General features: G+C 39.1%; 1 protein-coding gene and 1 long non-coding RNA gene across 2 annotated transcripts in view; both read right to left on the bottom strand.

Moving 5' to 3' along the window:
* BEGAIN (brain enriched guanylate kinase associated) overlaps positions 1 to 21,383 on the bottom strand; it is a 151,429-nt gene that overhangs the window by 76,248 nt on the left and 53,798 nt on the right. Inside the window, exon 3 of the mRNA XM_064512070.1 lies at positions 111 to 200. Coding sequence (XP_064368140.1) covers positions 111 to 200 — 90 coding nt within the window. The remainder of the gene's footprint in view (positions 1 to 110; positions 201 to 21,383) is intronic.
* LOC135328448 (uncharacterized) lies at positions 2,894 to 17,679 on the bottom strand. The gene is made up of 2 exons (XR_010389320.1): positions 17,600 to 17,679; positions 2,894 to 3,261 (listed from the first exon to the last, which is right to left on the bottom strand). It is a non-coding gene; the product is annotated as an uncharacterized LOC135328448 (long non-coding RNA).

Below are 21,383 nucleotides of genomic sequence, written 5' to 3'. Positions count from 1 at the left end.
CAACTGAAGGATGAGAGACCGCAGACTGACGTGAAGAAATGAAACATTTTTACAGACATCAGAAAGTTAGAAAGAAAGCATAACTTCACAAAACATCACTTATTAGTTACCTGTCCCAGAGAGTAGGTGAAGATTTTGCGAGCCTGCCCTGGAGAATTCTAGGTTGCCATAGGCAGGTTGGCACCCAGGAATTTCGTACCCTGCAGCATGAATAGAGGACAAACCATGGCTAGGTATGGCTCATAAGACATCCGAGTGGTAACCTAGCTAGATTTGTTGCATATTAGTAGCCTATGGCATAATTTGGTACTTATAATTATTAAAATTCAGAATAGCTTACTTTAATGCAGTGTTAAATCTACAAAACAAGGTCATGTTCCAGCACACACATTTAGTGATTTTCTTGCATGACATTTGCTGTAGGTCAGAATAGGTTTTTAGGATTGATCATATCATGGCAGTAAATGGGTGCGACTCCACTGATTTTACTGGAGAAGCATTCGCTTTAAAAATTTGCAAATCAGGCTCTCATATTTTTGCACTGCGAAAGCATCAGATCAAACGAATTTATACTTCATCAGAAGAGGGCCAGCAAAATTTCTTCTGAGCACCATGGTGAGAACATGTTTAATAGTTTTAATTAAATCTGGGCTGAGGTTCAAGTTCCACATACCAGGTTCCATGCACATCTACCAGCAGCAGAACAATAGCTGCAAAATGTTTGTTGGAAATGAAAAGCACAAAGAGAAGCAATCTGAACAAGCAATATAAGCCATGAATAACACACAGCAAAAGCAGATCCAGAGCCCAAGAGAAAGGCCAACAAGACAGGCAAATTAGCAACGAGAACTGTTGCCCAACATTAACATCAAGCAATACTGATAAGATTCAGAACACTCTCTTCAGTCCTTATTCAAGCAAATTCTCACTCAAGTCAAAGGTAGTTTTTCCTGAGTAAAATCTGAGTAAGGATTACAGGATTTGACCACAGAGAATAACCCATACAATGTTGTTGCCTTCATCTGCAAAATCTGAAATGCAACATAATATGCCCTGAAGGATAAACACAATAAAAGATCAGTTTTTTCCTCACTCAAATAAATTCATATTTATTAACCAAACATTTGCATAAGCTTTCATATGGTCAGTGATTGTTTTACATGCAGAAAATCCTACTTTCCAGTATTCACCATTGATTACTGGTGGGTACTGCAAAGTAGTGACCTTCAGGATGTTTATGTGAACATGTCTTTGCATACAGTGACCCGTTTCAGGAGCAATTGTTGTACTACAGAGAACAGCAGAGAATCTCAACATTTACAGAAAACACTGCTGATTCTCCTGGCACTGCTGTAAGCTAGCCCTGGGAACAGCTTCATGTCAAGAACTACAGACAGCAAGATGATGCTCTTTAAGGCATCTGAGGAAACTCAGGAAAAGCATTATGTGAATTCTATCACATTACTTTAGTTGCACCACTGTGTTATTCATTGAACAATGAAGGACCCTTTCAAGTATCTTTTAACTTATTCCATGGCAGAGTTGGATTAAGTGTGTGAAGACACTCAGGGAAGACATAGAATAAGGCATGGCCTGAGGTTTAGGTCTTCTCATTACGTTAATTTACAGCAACGCCAGCTTTAAAATGAAAGTGGAGGTGAGGACAAATCTCTGAAATCTGTAGTACCTCAGTACTGTTGGTTCTTTAGTGAGCTGTCAGTATTATTTTGGATTATGTATGTCTCACAGCTTTCCTGATATTGTCAAACAAACTGTAAGCCTCATAATGAATAGGTGTCTATTTATTTAGTACATACCAATGCTGTGGTACTTCACTCTGTATTTTCATTTTCAACTATTGGTGACAGTACAATAGTCCACTCTAAGAATACAGATTTGAAAATGGTCTCAGTCTGGCCTTCCATTTGGTATCTACATATTTTTTAGGTGCAAAATTGGAAACTGCTCCCAAAGATAAGCTCTTTGAAATCTGAATTTTGAACAAAATCAGAGAATTCAGACAAAGATTTCTTCAAAACAATTGGAGTTTGTTCAAACCAGTGCATTTTGCATAGTTCTCTCTGGTTCACAGATAAGCCCTCTCTAGTAGCTTTCTAATGAAATATCAACACACACAGATTTTGAGATGGATGAAATTAAAACATTGCCTGGCTTCTCATGCCCACAAATTTAATTAAAGCATGGTTCTTGGAGCAAAGAAATCATGTGAGCAGAGAGAAATCTCTGCTGCCTTCAGATCTCTTACCAGCTCTTTTCCGTGCAGGTTAATCTAGCCTATCCCATACTTCCTACTGGAATAGGAAGCAATATAGCAAATAGCTTTGTTATAGATTATCTTGGCAAAAAGTTTTAAGGCTGTGAGATGTTCTGATAGAGAGGGGAGAGGTGTGAACTCTATTTTAGTTGTTTGCTCAGCATTTTTCCTGACATCCTTTTGGTAGTAAGTCCTGTGTAATTGTTCCATAAGTGGGCTAATACAGAGAAAAGCTCTCTGCTCTAAACATTACGAGTCCTGGTTTACAAAAGTTCTCCAAGAGGATTTAATAACATCCTCAGATAATCAGTGTCAGTTGTAGTCAGTCTAATCAAATTCTCATGTGCAAGGTTGAGAAATAATTAGTGATTCTAAGATTTATTTGCCTCATATACAAATATGGAAATTAGTCAGCTTTCACAATTTGCATGGGATATTGTTTTATCATTGGCAAATTAGAAATCATCAAAACATGTATGAGCTTTCCTCTAAGGCAATTGTAAATTTTAAGGAAAACAAAATGGAAAATGCTCTCTGTTTAGTCACTGTGTTGTTTCCTTTCTCAAAAAACAGTTGCAAGAAACTTGCAACTATTTAAAAATAATAATTCTATGTAAAGGTAATATTGTATAATTACAATATACAAACAGTATAGTTACAATATACAAACAGTACAGTTTACTACAGGAAAAATATCAGTCCCAACAAACTGATAACAACCTATTTTAGATTATCAGATTTTAAAATGGGTTTTTTATTACACTGTAGCATGATAAAGTTAACTCATTTTCCTTTTCTTCCTACACAGCTTCTGTTATCTCTCACTGATGTGATTGAGACAGACTCCGATGTCAGGTGAGGTTCAATCTTGAGCATACTGTTGTAATAGCTTGTGTTTCCTTGTTCCACGTGTCTTGTCCTAGAACATGCGGCATGTTACTTCAAATATTGTCAGTGGCTCATCTGACAGTAATCACAAAAGATACCTATAGACCAATATCCAATTAGAAAAAAAATTAAATAAGTCTGTGAAATACGATCAACACTTTATTTCACTGTCTAGAGAAGAACAACTAGCAATTCATCAGTTTTGATGGCAGAAGATGATTGATTCACTATGCCTGGCATAGACTCGTAGGGACTGCTTTGTCTATTTAAGAAATAACGTCATGAGAAAAGTAAACACAATGCACTGTGTACTCCCCATTCGTATTTTATAGGTGAGTAAAATTCATAGCATTTGATATGTATAAATGTCCCTGGCTCACATGCTAGTCTTCAAAAATACTGTTCTTTTCATGCAAGAATATACATGATGATTTTACAAATGCCAGTGAAAACTGGAATGCTTTTTCTGAAGTAATATATTTTTCTGATAAAGAATTTCATGGTTGCTCCTTTCTCAGCTTGTGAATGGAGGGATTAGTGAATAGACTTCAGCAATCTTTGAGCAAAAGTCACCCAAAATCTTGCCCCAACTAAAGCAAGAAGGATTTTTTTGTAGAGCTGGAAGAATGTGTCCTGGTCTGATTTTAGCTTAAAGCCAGTGCTCTTTAAAAAAGTGACCTGAAGTGAAGGGGATTTGAAAAGGCTGTGACTTTATAGGGAGAAATTCTGTCAGCCTTAACCTGAGCTGTGCTATTATGATTTTTTTTACTTGCTCAATTTAGCACTATTTTGCCCCAATATGAAGTTAAGACAGAGCTGCTATTTTTGCTTCTATTAACAACATCCAGCTATTTTAAGGGTATGCCTTTATAAACACTAGTAAGCCCCGATGAAATGTTGGCAGAGCAAGCTGGAAGAAATACAGGGACACCTTGCAACACACTGTCACGACTCTACCTCCACAGCATGTCCTTACAGAAAAAGCACATGGCTGTGATGCTGATTTAGCATCACAGACTTGCGAGATGCTGTCAGCTATGCTCTCTACCTACTTTCCTACCAGTCTTGCCAGAGTAGGTAACTGGCTGTCATCTCCATGGAACAAAGGCTGGAGCTGATAAAAATGTCAAATAATCCATTTCTGTGAGGAGGTGGCAGTTCTATTCCTGGAATGATCCAGAACTATCTATGACCACAGCACTAAATAATGTAGAACTGCTGCAGGGACTGTAACAATATATCTTAACGAATATTTTAAATCTAATCTCCTAATTGAAAAACAGGGCCATATGGAACCATGCATACCCCCAGCTGGGGTAATCTGCAGGGATTGCATAAGTAGATCAACAGTGCAGAAACCGATGCTAACACTGAAGTTTAAGGAGGTTGGGTATGTCTATCAGGCAGAAAAGAGGAGAAGATGATGACACCTTTTATACCTATTTTCTGACAGTATAGGAATAAAGAGATATTGCTCTGTGGGCTCAGTTTAAAACATTTTAAGAGAGGGTGGTTTCACTGGCAAAAGACCTGCTGGCTTGGGGACCTCTCAACGTCTTTCTGGCTCTCCTTGTCTGGCACAAAAATCCACCCTTTTTCCTCTGCTCATTTCCAGCCTTTTTTGCCCCACTTTTCTAACAAACTCCTGCTATGACTTCTCTTCAACTCCAGCTTTACCCCCCACCCCATCTCTTCTGCCTGGTTACCACAGTCCCCATCTATCCCTTCCTGTGTTTTTGGCTCAACAACTCAGGCAATATGCTTCTGGTATAACCACTTGCTCCTCCTGCTGCCTCAGAATCAGCTACAATAATGCTGAAGGTGAAGGCCTGTCTCCATGTCCCCTCTCGGGAAGCGTGACACTGCAGCAGGCTTCAACTGTTAAGAAGAGTCATGGGAGAAAGCCTTGCTCGGTCTTGGAAATTCTGGGCATGAGCACACTTAGCTGAGATTGAACCTACAGGAGATTCAGTTGCCAAACTCTAATATGTCTCTGTTAACCATGTATGAACTTTCTGAGAGGCTTTTAATGTGTGTGTGACTTTGGATATATGGTTATAAAAATGTTATAGCATAAATTCTTGATACACTGGAAGGCTTCCCTGCAGTATTTTAAGTCCCTGCTCTAAACCATGCAGGTGAAAGGGCTTCTTAATGAAAAATCATGCATTACTTTTTGTCTTTGAGTAAAACAACAGTTTTCCCCTTTTGTTATAATTTCAGAAATGTCTAAGTCATTTCAACATAAAAATATGGCATGGAACATTACAACTGATATAGTTAAAATTTTGCAAAGTGCTAAGCAATCTGTTAATGAAAAATGTTGGATGATCTCAGCTCTCATTAATGCTACCAGTTCTTCATATCTATCCTACCTAGCTATTTATCTATCCCTGCTTATCTATCTATGTGGGAGCAACCTTTTGTGGTGTAAATGTGTATGTATATGTACACGTGTGTATGTGCATATACATATATATGTACTTCAAGTACTTAACACCATTATTTTCAGGAAATGTATGTGGTAAATAGTATATAAAGCCTAAGAGTTAAACTTTCATGCTTAGACTATAAATATCTGAATGGATAATTATCACTGTATTAGGCATGTTGACAGAACAGTTGTGGTAGTATTGGAGCTACTTGCAATGTTTGATTTTGTTTGATGATGTCTTCAAATACATGTGTAGCCAAATACAAATTATGTTCCATTCATACAAAAGGCAGTTGATGCACAGGTATATCAGGAAAACGTAAAGATTTGTGACTAAATGTATTAATTAGCTCTCCGTTCTCAAAATGCTAAGGTGCCTTACACTCTGTAAATAGTGCCACGGGAAATAGACATGAGCTAAGCTATTCCCTACATTAGCCTTTACATAAATTTAAAATTGAATTAAGCTCTAAAAAGGATCCCTGGAAACTTTCCACATTCTTCCAAACTTTTGCTAACATTAATTATTAGATTAACTGGATGCTTTTGTTTGTATAAGAATATTCAGCCTTGGTTTGAATTTAGTTGGCATTGCAGCAAAAACCAGAACTGATAATGTGGCGCTTGGCCAACTTGGGGACCATTTCTTTTGGTATTGATGCTGCACTGTTTTATGGTATATGACTTCATATTTTGTCAGTCTTTAAATGCATCAAATATACTAATGGTTCTGAAATTTAACAGCTGGCTGAGTACAATTTTACTGATGATTAGATTTGGGGGAAGAGAAACAGGTGCAGAAACACTCCCTCCTGCAACTACAGAAAAATATGATAGGAATTAGTCATTCTGTATCTGCATGGAAATAATCATAAATTGTTAATAATATTTCATTTTGAGTCTCCTACTTGGGAAGATGATCATCTGCATACTCTGAAAAGCATAAGCTAGCTTGAATTTCTTGGAGCAGATAAATTATTGCCATAGAATAAGGACGGTCACTCTTTTCAAGGGTTAGAGATCATATTTGCAATGTAATTTAATGACAGTTGGTACTCTATATATTGCTTAAATGCATTCTGTTATTTCCTGTGAGAAGCAATAGACATAAATATACTGTATAGGTAGTCAAATTATACGGATGTATGTAGACATTTCCCACTGGAACTATACTTGCTTATATGTTTTTTGTTGTTTCGTGAAGTTTAGTATAATAACGACTGTCCAATGCTGTCAGTGATAACAGCCAACAACTTCTTTAAGACATTAGTTTTGATGATGAGTTTTTGTATGATGGCAGAATCCAGTTTTCATGAGGAATGGTTTTCCATACATAAGAAAAAAGATATCAGATTGATGGGGATGTCCTTCACTACGTTTCCCTTGGGTTCTTTTCTCCCACTAGCTGAACCAGAGCTGTTTCTAATGTAATCAGGCCACCATGAATCATCTTCCCTTACTTTTTTCTATCATAAGTGCTTTGCTCCAATGTGCCAGCAGCAGGTCCATTTTTATCCCTTTTTCAGTGTTTGACTTCAGACAATCTTCACACCTCTGTAGCTGCCCTTTCTGAGTGCATTGAACAAAGCTTTGTTTCAATATGGAACACATTGGGTAGCCAGTAGTAAATAGCTGACCAAGATGACTTATGTCTCTAGAAGTCAATTTTTAAGAATCTTAATGAGACAAATTTGGAGAAAATAGTTTTGTTTCCTAATGTGGAAGTAAGTGCTATAGATGCTCAAGCTACCATGTGCATACGTTAAAAATTGCCTTGCAAGTCCTTTATCACCAGCGTAACTCTTTCCCTACTTTTCCACAGTCTCCCCTGGAGCCTCCAACTTTGGCAGCTTTGGGTAATCACTGAATCATTTTGTCATCCAGGAACGCACAACAAAAGAGGACTTTTCTAAGTAGATGAACATCTTTACTGCAGATATTAGCAGTACTTGTATGTATATTTCACACCTTTCCAAAATCTAGCATGGTGTCTGTAAGCAGGCATGTGAATGTGTGAATAAAATTGTACTGAATAATGAGTAGAATTAAGATTACTGAGAATAACAATTCTTTTGTGCAAAGACTTTGGTCTGTACAATTCCACCTGTCCAGCTGTCTGGGACCTCTAGAGAATCTGAAAGAACTATAATTGTTAGACATCTTTTTAAAATGACACTTGTCCTACATAGTAAGTAGAATAAAGTTATCATTTAAGTCTGAAATGTTATATTCCTTTCACCCTAAATGGTTATGCTAAATTATATCCAATAGATCTTAGGCTTTTTATGAGAATGAAGAAGTATCTTGAAAAGGGAACTCAACAGCAAAGCCGGTGTTGATTAGACCAAGAAAAGAAAGACTGAGTAGGAATATGGCTGCCCTTTTAAACGTAACAGGGAGGGGGGAAAACTATTTTGTCTAAAGAAAAATGCTGGCATAAGAACAAGTCAATAAGACTGGCCATGATTACATTTTCTGTTGGAAATTAGAAGAACTGCTAATGATAGAACAACATGATTCTGAAGCAGCCTTCCAATAAGAGTAGCAGATAGAAAACTACTTAGAAGATGGAGTATGTGGCTGCCTGAAACTGCAGATAACTGTTCCAAAATATCCCAGGTTCCTAAATGTCTTTTATTCCTAAATTGCTTTTTTACAAAATGGCTATTGTCAATAGATTTATTCTAATAATGGGTCTCAGCCCTTCCAAATCTTACTCCCTTCAGTGGCATTCAAGTAAACTGGTACTTTTGTGAGAATAGAACCAGTACTGCCAATGACAGAAGTCAGTCCCACCTTTCAGAACCTGATACAGCTAATAAATTTGTCATTAATCTCTACTAGCAATCCATTTATCACTGCAACACTGTCATGTGTTTGTAATATAAATGCACTGCAACAGAGCGCTTGTATTTTGAATTGAGAATACTATGATTACAGAGATAATATCTACAGATACTTTCCCAGGAGATGCTCCCAGGTGGCTAAAATCAATAGAAATTATGAGTATTTTATGTCTCCTCAGATTTTCCTTCTGGTTTGTCCACCCAACCCTTATCTTTCACCCCTGAAGAGAATGAGTGTTTCTACTGTGGATAGATTTCTACGTCCCTTTTGCTGAGATAACTAAGCACTGAGTGATTTGCTTCAGAAGTCTGCTGTCTAGAGAATTGGTAAATATGCATGTAAACAACTGCCCTAGAGTATAATCTGAGCCATTTGCATAACACAGTTTGCTAGGTTAGAAGAAGGAATTCATTAAAACAAAAAAAGAGACTAGACTTCAGTTCAGAAATTGTTTTTCTTCTGACTGCTCAGAAACCCAGTCAAGTAATCCTCTTCTGCCTGCCTGTCGTAGATTTAGATTCCTTTGGCTAAATTCTGCTCTTAGTGAAGAAGTTATTCATCACTGACTGTAACTCTAATGAAATAACTCAGTGAAATTGCCTGGGTTAGTTGGCATAGACTTTATCTCTTGTATACCCGTAAAGCTTATCTTAGCCCATCTCTGTGAGCTCTGTGGGGCTATTTGCAATTGATTTTTTCTAGTTGTATGTGTCTTCCATTACAAAGAACAGATTTTCTGTTGTCTTACGGTATGTTGCATTCATTTTAAAGACACTTATCTATGCCAGGAACTGTTACATTAGACTCTTGGGTATGTCAAATAAACAATGGATCCCAACTTGGAGCAAATCAGTTCACTTCTCTGTCACTGGACTTGCTCTCATCTATTTAAACTATCAGTTTATCCAGGGAGGGAAAATCTCTTATGATTTTTGGGCACAGCATGCAGTATAATGAATCTGTATCTCAGGATGGGACTTTAAGCACTATAATAAAGAGAAAATGAGAGGAAGATTCTGGTGGGGTCACTTGAGCAGAGGGTCTCAAGTAATCAGGCTAGAAAGGAGAATATCTAGGGATGACAGCCCTGAGATGTATAAAAACATCTCTATACTCTCAGATTTGTTTGGGGTTACATTTCTGACTGGCTGACAGGAAGAAAATTATTTCATTATCTTGAATACCAGGTTAAACTAGATAAACACCAATTAATAAGTTGAATCCAAAATAATGCAGGAACCAGAAAAGAACTCAGAGGTAAAGGCCAGGCTGAATTTCATCATTCCAGGGATGAGCTTGGGCTTGGTGAGGGCCAAGCCATTCCTGCCAGGGGAGGGGGCAGTGCTGGGATGAAGAAGCAGGCTTGGTGCTCCCGCTTGTACTAGGGCAAGGGGCCATGACTGCTTCTGCAAGAGGGATGAGCAATAGTTATCAGCCTCCTCACAACAGCCTTTTCCTTGGCAGTAGCTGTGGCAGGTCTCTGGCAGAGGCAAAGCAGGCAGCTGCCCCAGCAACTGCATACTTTGTCTATGTCTAGAGCTGGCTCTGCAAATCCCATTCCATTTATTTCAGGGCTTGAATCATATACTATAGCTGGCACAAGGCCCAATCTATGCTTTGAAAATGCTTTGGGGGGGGGGGGGGGGGAAGTTCTACAAAAAAAAAAAAGCCAGGTGTGAGCAATCAGAGTACAATTAAGTCTATTATGAATGGAATGAATTATCCCTTTCAAAAATATTAACTGTTGTGGAACATCTCTTATTTAGCAATTAAAAAATGTATATGTTCAGGTGAGTCTTATTACTGTTTGGCTAAATCCTGTCACGTGCTCTTTTGCACTTCCTTTTGAATGTCAAACCTGTCTCTGCAGCAGAAAACAGCCCCGGTCTTTACCCAGATGTGCATCAGTGAGTCACAGGCATGAGACTGCTTTATTCAGCACAGACAATGTCTAAATATGATTGCAGCAAACAAATGTATACCTTTAAAATAACTTATATAGAATACACCTCTCAAATGGATCAAGGATAAAGGGTGAGACTGGCTCTGAAGTAGTAGCTGGCTGAAGTGCAGGTGCCTGCTTTCAAGGCAGGAATACAGAAAGGCTGTTCTCTCTAATCAGTGTTACAGATATCTGCATTTGGGACTCTGGGGTGCCCTGGGAGCTTGAACAGACAGAGAGCTGCATGGAGCTGAGCAGCCAGGCTCCCAAGCACTGCCGTGATTCATCTGTGAGGCAAGAGGTGCAAGTCCCCAGAGGAGCTCGATCCATTCACAGTGCTCCAAATCCACCTAACCCATATGGATGGGCACTACAGAGTCAGCACAGAGCACAGCAGTTTCGGTCGCTTCCTTTCAAAGATCCAGCGGTGGAGTACATAGCACTGGTTAGTTCCAGTCTGAGAGAACTCAGGTCCATTTCTACTTTTTCCCAGGATATGCCCTTGCTAGCTAGCTATAGGAATAGTGGGAGCTAAGACACTTTCCAAGCCTGAAACCTGGCACTGGACAAAACTAGGAATGCAAAGTGATTGATCCTGTAGCTCTTGTTGCCTTGGCCGTGTGGTATGTCTCTCTTTCTTCAGCTATTTAAGGAATCAGGGCTCCTTATTCAAGTGGTTTGAATCTCTCTTCTGAATCTGAGGACTTTTCTTTGAGTTAATGCAGTGCCTGTATTTTGTGAATCCAGAATAGGATTTGGATCAGATACTAGAAGAGCAAGCATATGCTACTTTAGGTGCAATAAGCTAATACTAATTAGGCTATGCAAATAACAGAATTTTTAATATTTTTCTTTATTTGGCTGCCAAGTGCAACTAATGGCTAATTTGGCCTGAGGCTTGTAATGCTGTTTTCTTGTTACAGTGCATACCTGGAAATGAGAAAGTCTGATCTAGTAGCAGATCCCTTCAAACAAAACAAAGAACTGTGCGTGAAGCAAGAAAGGCAGACTAACATTCCCAATAAGACAGTGTGGCCAAGACACCTGGAAATATTGCTCCTACTTTTGCAAGCTTTAATGACCACAGGCAATTAGAGTCAGATTTACATCTCAGTCAAAAGATAGCATTATAATACACCCTAATGTTTACTGGGGCTATGGGCCAGTCCTGAAAGAGCTGGAAAGAATATCATGCAGCTCATATAACAAAATCTACTAGGGATGCAGAGGTCAAGCGACAGGGTTGGCTGCTAAAATGTGAACCAATTAATACTAGACTGTACCCCCTTCACTCTCACATAAGCCTATCTCTCTTTCTCAGTCCTCTAACTTTCCCACAGCCTCCGCTAAAAGATATCTCCTTTGCCAGCTCCTGGTATCAGCAGAGAAACGTGCTACTGCTTAGTAGCAGAGCAATTTTTTTTGTCTCTTTGCAAAATACCAGCTTCAGACTCCTGCTAGTTCCAGACCGGAGGTACAGCTTCTTGGCTTCTGCAAGTGCAGAAGGTGTTGGATTAAACCAGGGCAGATCAAAGGCTTGTCTCTGGCTAAAGCAACTACTTAGTTGACTTCTGAACTGGGGAAGGCATCAGCGCCTGAAAAACAGACACCACAAATCAGCTGCTGAAAATGACAGGTAACAGGTAGCACTTGATTAGCAGGGAAGCAGTCCCCACTGATCAACTGGCTATGCTCTGCATGGTATTTTCTGGCAACTACTAAAAAAAGCTACAGTTTGCAAGGGACCTCTGGGAACATAAGGTGAGAAAGGGAATGTCTGTGGCAGGAATGAACACTAGATAAGTTGAATGACCCTGTGGAGATGCTTAAGGTAGCTCAAGTATGAAAAAAGTAAGTTGTCAATTATCAAACAATTAATATGAAACAGTTTGGGCTCCTCTGTTACTGTGATATGTTCTCTTTGTGTTTATATGAAGACAATTTTGGGGGCCAAAAGGCTACCTCTCCCCTAGCTTCCTAAGTCTTGCTTGTACATTGCTCAGTCCTAACATCCCTGTGACCTCTTCTGCTTAACTAGAATGAAGAGTATAAAATTAAGAGCGATTTAACTTTCCCATGTCCTTGTATTGCTTCTGCATAGCACAAGATCACAGGAAGACTGAAACTTGTGTTCTGCCTGAGCAGTAGTTTTCCTGAATGAAGGGTGACAACCAGAGACTGCTCTGACTCACTGCTAACTGCTGCACCATTGCAACTGGTAAACATCTAAGCCCTTGGTATTAGGGTTTAATTTTTTTCCCAACATTTTTATTTTTTTCTATTTCTCTGCTGCCAAGCATAGCTATACAGTGCATCTTGTTTTTTTAAATTCAGCAACTGCTAGTCACTTTCTCTCAGTTATATCCATTCCTTTTCTGAAAGAAGCTGTACTCTTCTATTGCTGTAGAGGTGGTGGAAGATGAAGCTGAATTCTGGCAGCTGTTTTACACCTTTAGATGAGGAATCCTCTTGACTACTTACAGGAATATCCAGTTATGGTCTTGATAACCTGTTCTAACAATATTAAATCTTCCTGACTCTCTTCCTCCCTTGCAAAGTTTATTTCAGCATCATCTGTGATCTTCCTACTGGCAACCATGTCCTTACTGAGAAGTGACATCCTTTCACGGTCTAATGCCTGGTCTCTTGTTTCTGTCTTGTTTTCATGTAATCTATTTTAACAGTTCCAGACATCTTGGCAGGAGGGCTGAGGTGCACTCCCTAGCTCTATTTCTTGACCTCTTCCTGATAAGACTTGAGAATTTTGCTGCTCCCTACAGACCTTTGAATGAGCAGAGTGGAAGAGGAAGGCAAAAATCCTACTCTCTTTCTCCCCTTGCTGTGTTCAGGTGCAACAGGAACAGCAGTTCCTGAACTTCTGAGAATACAGATACACTGAAATGTACTTGGATGGTAAGACAGAGCTCCCATTGGAAGGGTAGGTGCCTAGCCCTATCCCTTGCTTGCAACATCATCCAATATTTGGAAAAGTTCCACAGGGAATCTGGCAATGAAGTGCCATAATTCCCTTTCCATAGGATGTGCCTTAAAGGCACAGTTTGATATTTAGGATGAATTTCTGCCCTGAAGTTAATGGTGATGAGTCTGTGGGAATTTCAGTATGAGTTTCTTCTCTGATGTTTTCTGAGATCTTTGAATTATGAATGAAATCAGTGGTCAAGGTTGTGACTTAACACATATATATCATGTTGCTTTACATTATTAGGTAGATTGAGCACTTTTAGATTATGTACTTACTTCCTGGCAGAGTCACGAACTAGTACTTTCTGACTTCTGAACAATAATCCAAATAGATGCTAAGCTCTATTGCCTTATATTGATCAGGCCTGAGTTAGCTAAAAATCCCTGCTAGAATGCGCTGATATTTGACCCCTTTTCATTGCTTTTCTTTCTCAACATGATTCAGAAACATTTCAGCCAAAGCATTTGCCTTGGAGACTAAGACCGAGATAAGCTTACAGAAATGGGAAACTGAGAGAAAAAAGAGGAAAACTTTAAGAATAACTAGTGATGTGCTCAGCTGATCGTTAGCTGTACACATGTATGGTTTATATACCGAGTGTCAGTAGTAAGCATGGGAATAGCTCATTACAACAAATGTGGACTTTATGTATCTTGTAGAAAGTTGTGTGACCACTTCAACCTTTGCTAAATGCTTCATTAAAGGTTATGGAAAATCATAATTTTATTTCCATTTGTAAGCCTTTTACCTCCTGGCATTAGAAAGCCTTTTATTTCAGAAGAGTTTTGCACTCTGTTTAACTCCTTTGAGTCAAGTGAAACAGATTTTTAAGTCTTCACCTCACTGATCTTCAATTTCAGGTTCTTTCCACCTCTGGACTATTATAGAAGACAGTAATTTGCTGAAGGAATTCTTAGCAAGCTGATGTCAATATGGTTAAAATTAACAATATGTTTTATTTCCGTTTCGCTCCCGGGGTTGAATGATGGCTGTACAAGTAAGGAAAAGGATTTAAAACAAGCTAAGGTCTTGCTGGGTTTCTATAAATACAAGGTTCATTCTGTGATGGTAGGCAGCAGTTTTTCATGTGTATTCCAACACTTTTCTGTTCATTTGGACCTGACAAGGTAAATAAGTAATAAAAGTCAAACAGGAAAGGTAGACTCAAAGAAAATGCAGTTGTCCAGATTTATTAAACCCACTTGACAGTGTTGAAATTATTTTTTTTCTTGTTGTTATAGCCATCCATTCTGTTCAGGCCTTCTAGTGCATATCAAGCACTACATAAATGAATAAAGAACCAAACCTTTCTTATGTGTTAATAGAAATGATCTACTCCAAAATTAGTGTGTCTGCTGCAGCACAGAATAATGTACACTGAACAGCTTGTTCTCCCTAAATTGAATTTAAATACATATGAAATGTAACAGCTCTTAGTTAAAATGGACAGGCCTTCTAATTCAGAAGGTGGAAACACAAAGGTAGCTCATTAAAGACAAATAAAGAGCAAGCAAATAAATCACTGCCAGTGCTGGGGGAGTAGTATTTGGGCTGAGTGTATTTGGATGTGCTCTCAGCAGCATGCACAGCCACATGAGCTTCAAACTCTGAAGGCAGCAATGGGCCATAGGAGTGTTTTGCTGGAAAACTTTGACCTGTTGGTTACCCAGGACAGGTTGTGGAGACTGAGCCTGAAGAAAGGAGGCTGCTCAAGTAGGGCAGCGCAGGGAAAGTGGAAGATGCTATCCTGCCGGCATTTGCTGAGGATGGTCTGAAAAGTTCTTGAGAGTCACCACTAAAACTGGGGAAGGCTGTAGAAAGAGGCACTTGAGATACAGCTGCCAAGGGAGTCATTAGCAGTCTATAGGGTGGGCTGCTCCAAATGAACTGCAATGGGGAGAGGTCTCAGGAATTCCTGTTTGGAGGGTGTAGACTGATACAGAAAGGCTAAAGGACAGGAGATATTAGAGACTCTGTGATGTGGAGACAGACATCATACATACTCCTTTCTTCAACATTTTGCTAGGTCTTCAAGCCTTCTTATACACCACAGCTGTGGTGTTTCTAACCTGGGGCAGCTGGAACCTGAAAGCAAAGCTCACTGGCCCTCTGCAATGTGGGAAATGAGCAGCTGAGCATGCTCTGTAGCTCACTCTATGCCTCCTAAAGTAGAGCCCTTGTGGAGTCTGTCAGAACCTGTAAAATTTAAAGCTAATGTCTTCTAGAGAGAAACATTAGGCAAAACCTTTAAGTCATAGGATTTACTTCACTGCATTTACAGGGACTTGCACTAGGTAAGCATATGGCTAATTATACTTGATACTGTTTTAAAACTAAGGAATGTATTATGCCTTTGGGTTTTGTTCCTCACCCCATTCACTTACTGTGAGTGTTTAGGTAAATTTGAAGTATGGACATTTTAAGTACCTGCAGTCTTGGAAAAATAACTCTATGGTGAGATGTTGTTTGTATGAAATATTCTAGTATGCTAATTTAGGTAAAAGCTTGTTTTCAAATATAGGTGCTTAAGGTTAGGTTCATGCCCAGGACCTTGGGTGAAATCAGTGCTTTTGATACTGAAGTGTTGATGCTAGATAGAAAACGTTTCTCTTGTGGCAAATGACAAGTGTGGAGGTTTTAATCAAGCAATGCACTTGTTAAGTTTGGGGTTTTTTTAATTTTTTTTTTAAATTGATGTACTTTCATCACTGTTTATGGGAGTTATGCATATATCACATGCTAGGAGAAGAAACTTGAAGCATCTTAGGGGTATGGGAGTGCTGAATAGACTAAATGAAACACTTTCAAGTATGTAATCTTAAAAACAGTCTATTAGCACAGTTTTTGGACCAAATTAGCACTGATGTTTTGGCCAGTAAATGAGGATGTTGCTGCTAATAAAATGAGTATAGCATTGCTAGTTTACCTATTTATTGAACAAAGGATGCAGGTCTGAAGGGATATCAGCTCTGCCTTTTAATACATAGGAGGAATGGACTATGGGCTACACTGTTTGTTGTCTTCTGTGCTGGAAGATTAACTTCCCTCCAAGGCTGTTTGGCCACTGTACCTTATATCTGTCTTTCTCTTCCTTCAGCTTCTCAACTAGCCTTAATGAAATCTCACAGACAATCTAAACAGAAAGCAAGGCGCAAAGTAACAGCTAAGCAAGGTTTCACAAACCTTACTATAACACGAGGCTGAAATAAATACCTTGGGCCATGGGTATGCGTTTCCTGCTATCCTGTTATATAATCTATTTAATCAACTGATCACATTTTTTCTTAAAATGAATTTAATTTTAGTCTTTAAACCCATTTTTGATGGTTACAAATAGTCTTGCAACTGCAAGACTAAATGTACTGCTGATCAGCTCATGCTCATTCATTCTTATGCATATGCTGCCTCTTAGCTTAAAGCACTTATCTCCCTCCCTCCTCTTTCATAACTCTTACGTGCTTACAGAGAACAAGGAGGAGGGAGGGAGGGGGGAGACAGCCAGAAAAAATTTCTGAGGAATAGGTGAGATTTAACAAGGACCCTCCAGGTGGCTGAGGTATTTGGAGGCTTTGGAGTTTGACTTTTCTCCTCTGTCCCCCTGCTAGTGCTGGTTTAAGTCAGTTATACCAACTGATTTGTGAGATTTATCCCCATGAAATGGGAATCAGAGAATTCCAAATGAGGGAAACTCAAGAATAACCTGAAAGAATACCCTAACAGCTAACAGAAGTGAGGTTAGAAGTGACCTAGCAGGTCAAGATAGGGAGCTTGGCAAGGGCAAGATGCTGACCAAGACTTCTGTGAGATAAAGAGCACTTCTGCTTCATTTATATCTTGAAGACTGATCTCTGCTATTTGAACTCTGGATGTTTGTTGCTGTTGTCACTATATGATCTTTGCTGAAATTATGAAACTACTTTAGTTATTTTGGTAGTGGTTTTTTTTTTTTTGTTGGTTTTTTTTTGTTTTTTTTTTAAATGAGGGCTGGTTGATTTCTACTGCCAGTACCCTACTTCCTGTGGCCCCCAAAAGAAAGGGTGTAATGCTGTTTGTCTAGTGCCCTCAACTCTTTTGTAACCTTTATCAGCACCTTTATCATCATGGTAACAATATAATGAGGTTTTTCAAATGCCGTCATCCCTCCCTCCCTCCCTCCCTCCCTCCCAACAATGAGAGAAATGATGCAGAGACTTGGCAAGCCCAGTGTCAAGGTCAGAGCTAAGAGCTTACCGCGTCCAAATTCCTGTGCAGTGCTGATGTGCTCCTTTTCCTAGGTGTCTTTTGTTTTGTTGCACTTTGCATGCAGGCCTGGGGAGGTGGCAATGAAAAGAAAGATATTTCCAGAAATCATTCCCCTTAAACAGATACACATTCATACAGATATGAATGCATACATCAAGATATATGTTCATCCTGTGTGACAAAGCTGCATGCTCCCACAGAAAAGAAGAATCCATTCCTTTGTCTAAACTAAGATACTTCTAAGCAAGAAGCCAGTACAATGGCACAAACATATGCACTGTAAGCTTCAAATACTGGAAGGCTTCTATTTTGCTGTAGTGTTTGCAGCACAGAATAGGACTACTTTTCTTTCAAGTAACATGTTTTGCCTAGGGAACTGATAGGAGGAGTCTGAGTTGTTGTGTTATTGTTGTTTTTCCCTTCCTTGTAGAAAAGCACTTGCAGGTACTTTCTATGGGATCTAATCCCTTCTAGTCTTCAGGAAAAGCTTTGATCTTCTGATGTACCCTTGTGAGCTGCACAAAATAAACACTCCCTAAAAAAAAGGAGGTCACAACACCACAAATTTATTCAGAATTAAGTCCTTCAGCTTCACTGTCTAAGTGAAGTCCTCTGTGGTGGGTTCAAAATTCTGGCAGTCAATGACTGTACTTGTTTGCTCTGTGTGGTCCTATTGACTATTGGACTTATTGATGCAACTTTTCTTTCCCGTCAATGCCCGTTATTTTCAGGCTGCTCTTCGAACTTCATTATGACTTGCTTTTTAATAGGACAGTTGCTGTGCTCTGAAAGATGTTTGTATAGTGCTACAGCTAAGTAACTCTCCTTTTGTAGGATGAATTTGGGACAGGGCTGTTCAGACTGAAAATTTTCTTTAAATTGAGATGTTGGGAAACAATGTTTTTGTGAGGTCACAGAGTGAACAGGAACCAAATTCAAACTAAAGACTTATTTCAGGCTTCTCTTTTTTGCAGATGCTTGAGCAGAGCAATTTTTATTTTTAAGACTTCCTCACAACACTAAATCAATACATGTTGCTGTAAGATCTTTTTAGGAAGAGACTGAAGCCTCTTACTTGCTTTACAAATACATGTTTCTTTTATAAATTGAAATACATTTGAAAAACTTATAGTGAGAAGAGATAAAACATAGCACAATGATGGAAATGCTGATCACCCTACACTGGAAGACCTATTGATTGGGCAGTGCATTCAGTTCATCATGTTTAATCATTTTCCACTTTGTGCAGGCTGTTTTATAGCCCTGAATTGGCACAGTTCTTGTCTGTGCATCTGGGCAATGGAAAAAAAGCAAAGCATTCTGAGGGATTCTTGAAGAAAGGGCATGTACTAGTGATAATCTGTTCTGGGTCTGTTTGTTCAGCTTGGAAGGGTGTTTTTTGTTTTGCTTTTATTTTGCAGTAGCAGCTCCTTAAAAACTGCACCTGGAACCATATCATTCACCTCCCTGCTGTAAAACGTGACTCTTTTTTTCCCCACTACCAGCAGTAATGGCTGTGCCTTAGCAGTGCTAGCAGAAGTGATTGGAAAAAGGCATCTGTATTAGTATGAAGAAGGATAGTATTGCTATTATGTTCCAAGCGACAAACAATTTCATACAATGAAATGTCACACCAATTAATTTCATCCCTAGTTCTGAGCTGTAGCTAATCTATATATTACAACCTATATATTGCTGTAACATTTGGACTTTCAGATTTGGTGCTCAGAAGTGTTTGATATATAATTAACTAATTGCAGCAAAACACAGAATATCCACTTCTGTAAATGAAAGAGGGCAAAAGTTAATCAAAGTGTAACCACATTATTTTGAAGTACTACAACTAAGTTAAAATTGAGTTTCATACTAAGATTAACTGATGTTCTGTGCTTCCTGTTAAGTAATTATGTTCACTAAAAATTGTTCCAGACAACTCAGTATGAACTGCCATTTCAGAGAATACTTAGTGGGGCGTACTGGGCTGAGATGCACATGCTGATTTGCTCTATACAAGAGACTTGTGGGAGTCTATTCCCTTTAGCCCCTGAGAAGGGGCTTGTGCGTGTTCATAGAAATTTGGGGCTGGATTACCTGTTTCTTTGGGAACAGTAACATGATGACCATGCCCAGCAACAATGGACTAATTGTACAGCTCAACTGGAACTAGAAAACCACTTGGGTATTTGGTCTCAAATTGAGCTGCTTCTTCTGTGTAAGTGTATCCTGAGGAAGTGAGAGTGCTTAGGGACTGGGGAACTTGCTGGGAACACACTGGGAGAGATGATGGTGTCAGGGATAGGACAGGGAGGTTCTAGTAAGGCCCTATGGTAAGCAGGAGCAAGGCGAACTTGTGACTTCAAGAAGCTTGCTAGGCACTTGTTGTGACTATTTCCCATCCTCAGGTTGGCACAGAGGGACTGAGAGGTGGGGTGCTCTCAGAACCATCTGTCTGGAGCCTCCTTGCTGAGGATCTAAGTCTGTCCCTGTCCCAGACATCCTTTGTCAACTCTGTTCCCTGCTATGTTCTCTAAAGCCCATTAGATCTAATCCACAGACAGGGAGTTCTGAGAAAATGGCCCTCAGATTCAAATGCTGACCCCATAACCCATCTAGTACCTTGAAGTACCTTCTTTCCTAGGGCTTCAGCTGTGGGGGCACCCTCTTGACAGTTTTCCTTTAGAGAGAGGTATTAGATCAACAAAAGATTCATAAGAACTTTTTAAATATTTCTAAACTTATCACCCTGTACTTTAGTTAGCATAAGACAGACTGTATATAAGAGTGAAGGAAGAACTCGTCTGAGACCCCCTTCTATGAAAGGGTGCTGCCTGAAGCATTCATCAGTACTTCCTACTGCTTTTTGCTTTGAGGCAGCTCTGAATAACGTGGGGGTGAGGTGGGAGGGTGGCAGCAAACTGGCCAAAAATGGTTTGCTAACCCTGTTAGTCCCTTCAGTTACCATGATGCTCTGTGAGGAGTGCAACACAAGTGTTATGAGACTTGCCAGAATATATCCAAACAGACTGCATTCAATTGTGTTCTAACTTTAAATGATTGTTCTTGTCAAGCAATCCATATCTTGATCCCCTGAGTGAACAACACTTTTTTCTATAGTTGTTTTGGTATTTACTTATCAGGTTCATACTCTGGCTTTTAGGTATACTCTCCTATTGACTTCAATAGGACTGGAGTTATGTTGCCAATGTCAGATCTTTTTGTTCCTCATCTTTACAATGATCAGATAGAACTTCATCAAATGGCTCATCATAATTCACACCTGAGCATAAGGATACACAGAAATCTAGTACTAGTATGCACAGACATAAAATCAGTCACCTAACTGTGTACAAGTACAAATATCATGAATATATCTATATGTGAAAAGTAACAATGTGTGTTCCTGTCTGCCTAAGACTGCCCACCACTTAAACTGTCTGAAGGAAAACAGAACTTGCCACAGTCACTTCTGGATAGAAGCACTTTATTTCTTTTTGGTAAATGTGTTTTTTGTTTTTGTTTTTTTTTAATGAAATATAATTATGTGTTTTTGCAACTCTGATTCAGCTTGATGTTTATCAGAAATTACTCTGCTGGATGGCCTCTTTTAGTAGGGGAAAAAGAGTAAATACTTATGTTGCTAAATTGAATCATGTAAAATTAAAAACTACCAAAGTGAAACACATGTGTAGTTCATACAGACCTTGCCCTTCAAACTCCAGGACTGCAGTGAGAATTCCAGTGTATAACAGACTTGAATTAGTGGTTCAAAGAA

This window comes from Dromaius novaehollandiae, chromosome 5, assembly GCF_036370855.1.
Source record: "Dromaius novaehollandiae isolate bDroNov1 chromosome 5, bDroNov1.hap1, whole genome shotgun sequence".
NCBI lineage: Eukaryota > Metazoa > Chordata > Aves > Casuariiformes > Dromaiidae > Dromaius > Dromaius novaehollandiae.
The sequence above is the reverse complement of the archived record's forward strand: the minus strand, read 5'-3'. Positions and strand labels throughout refer to the sequence as shown.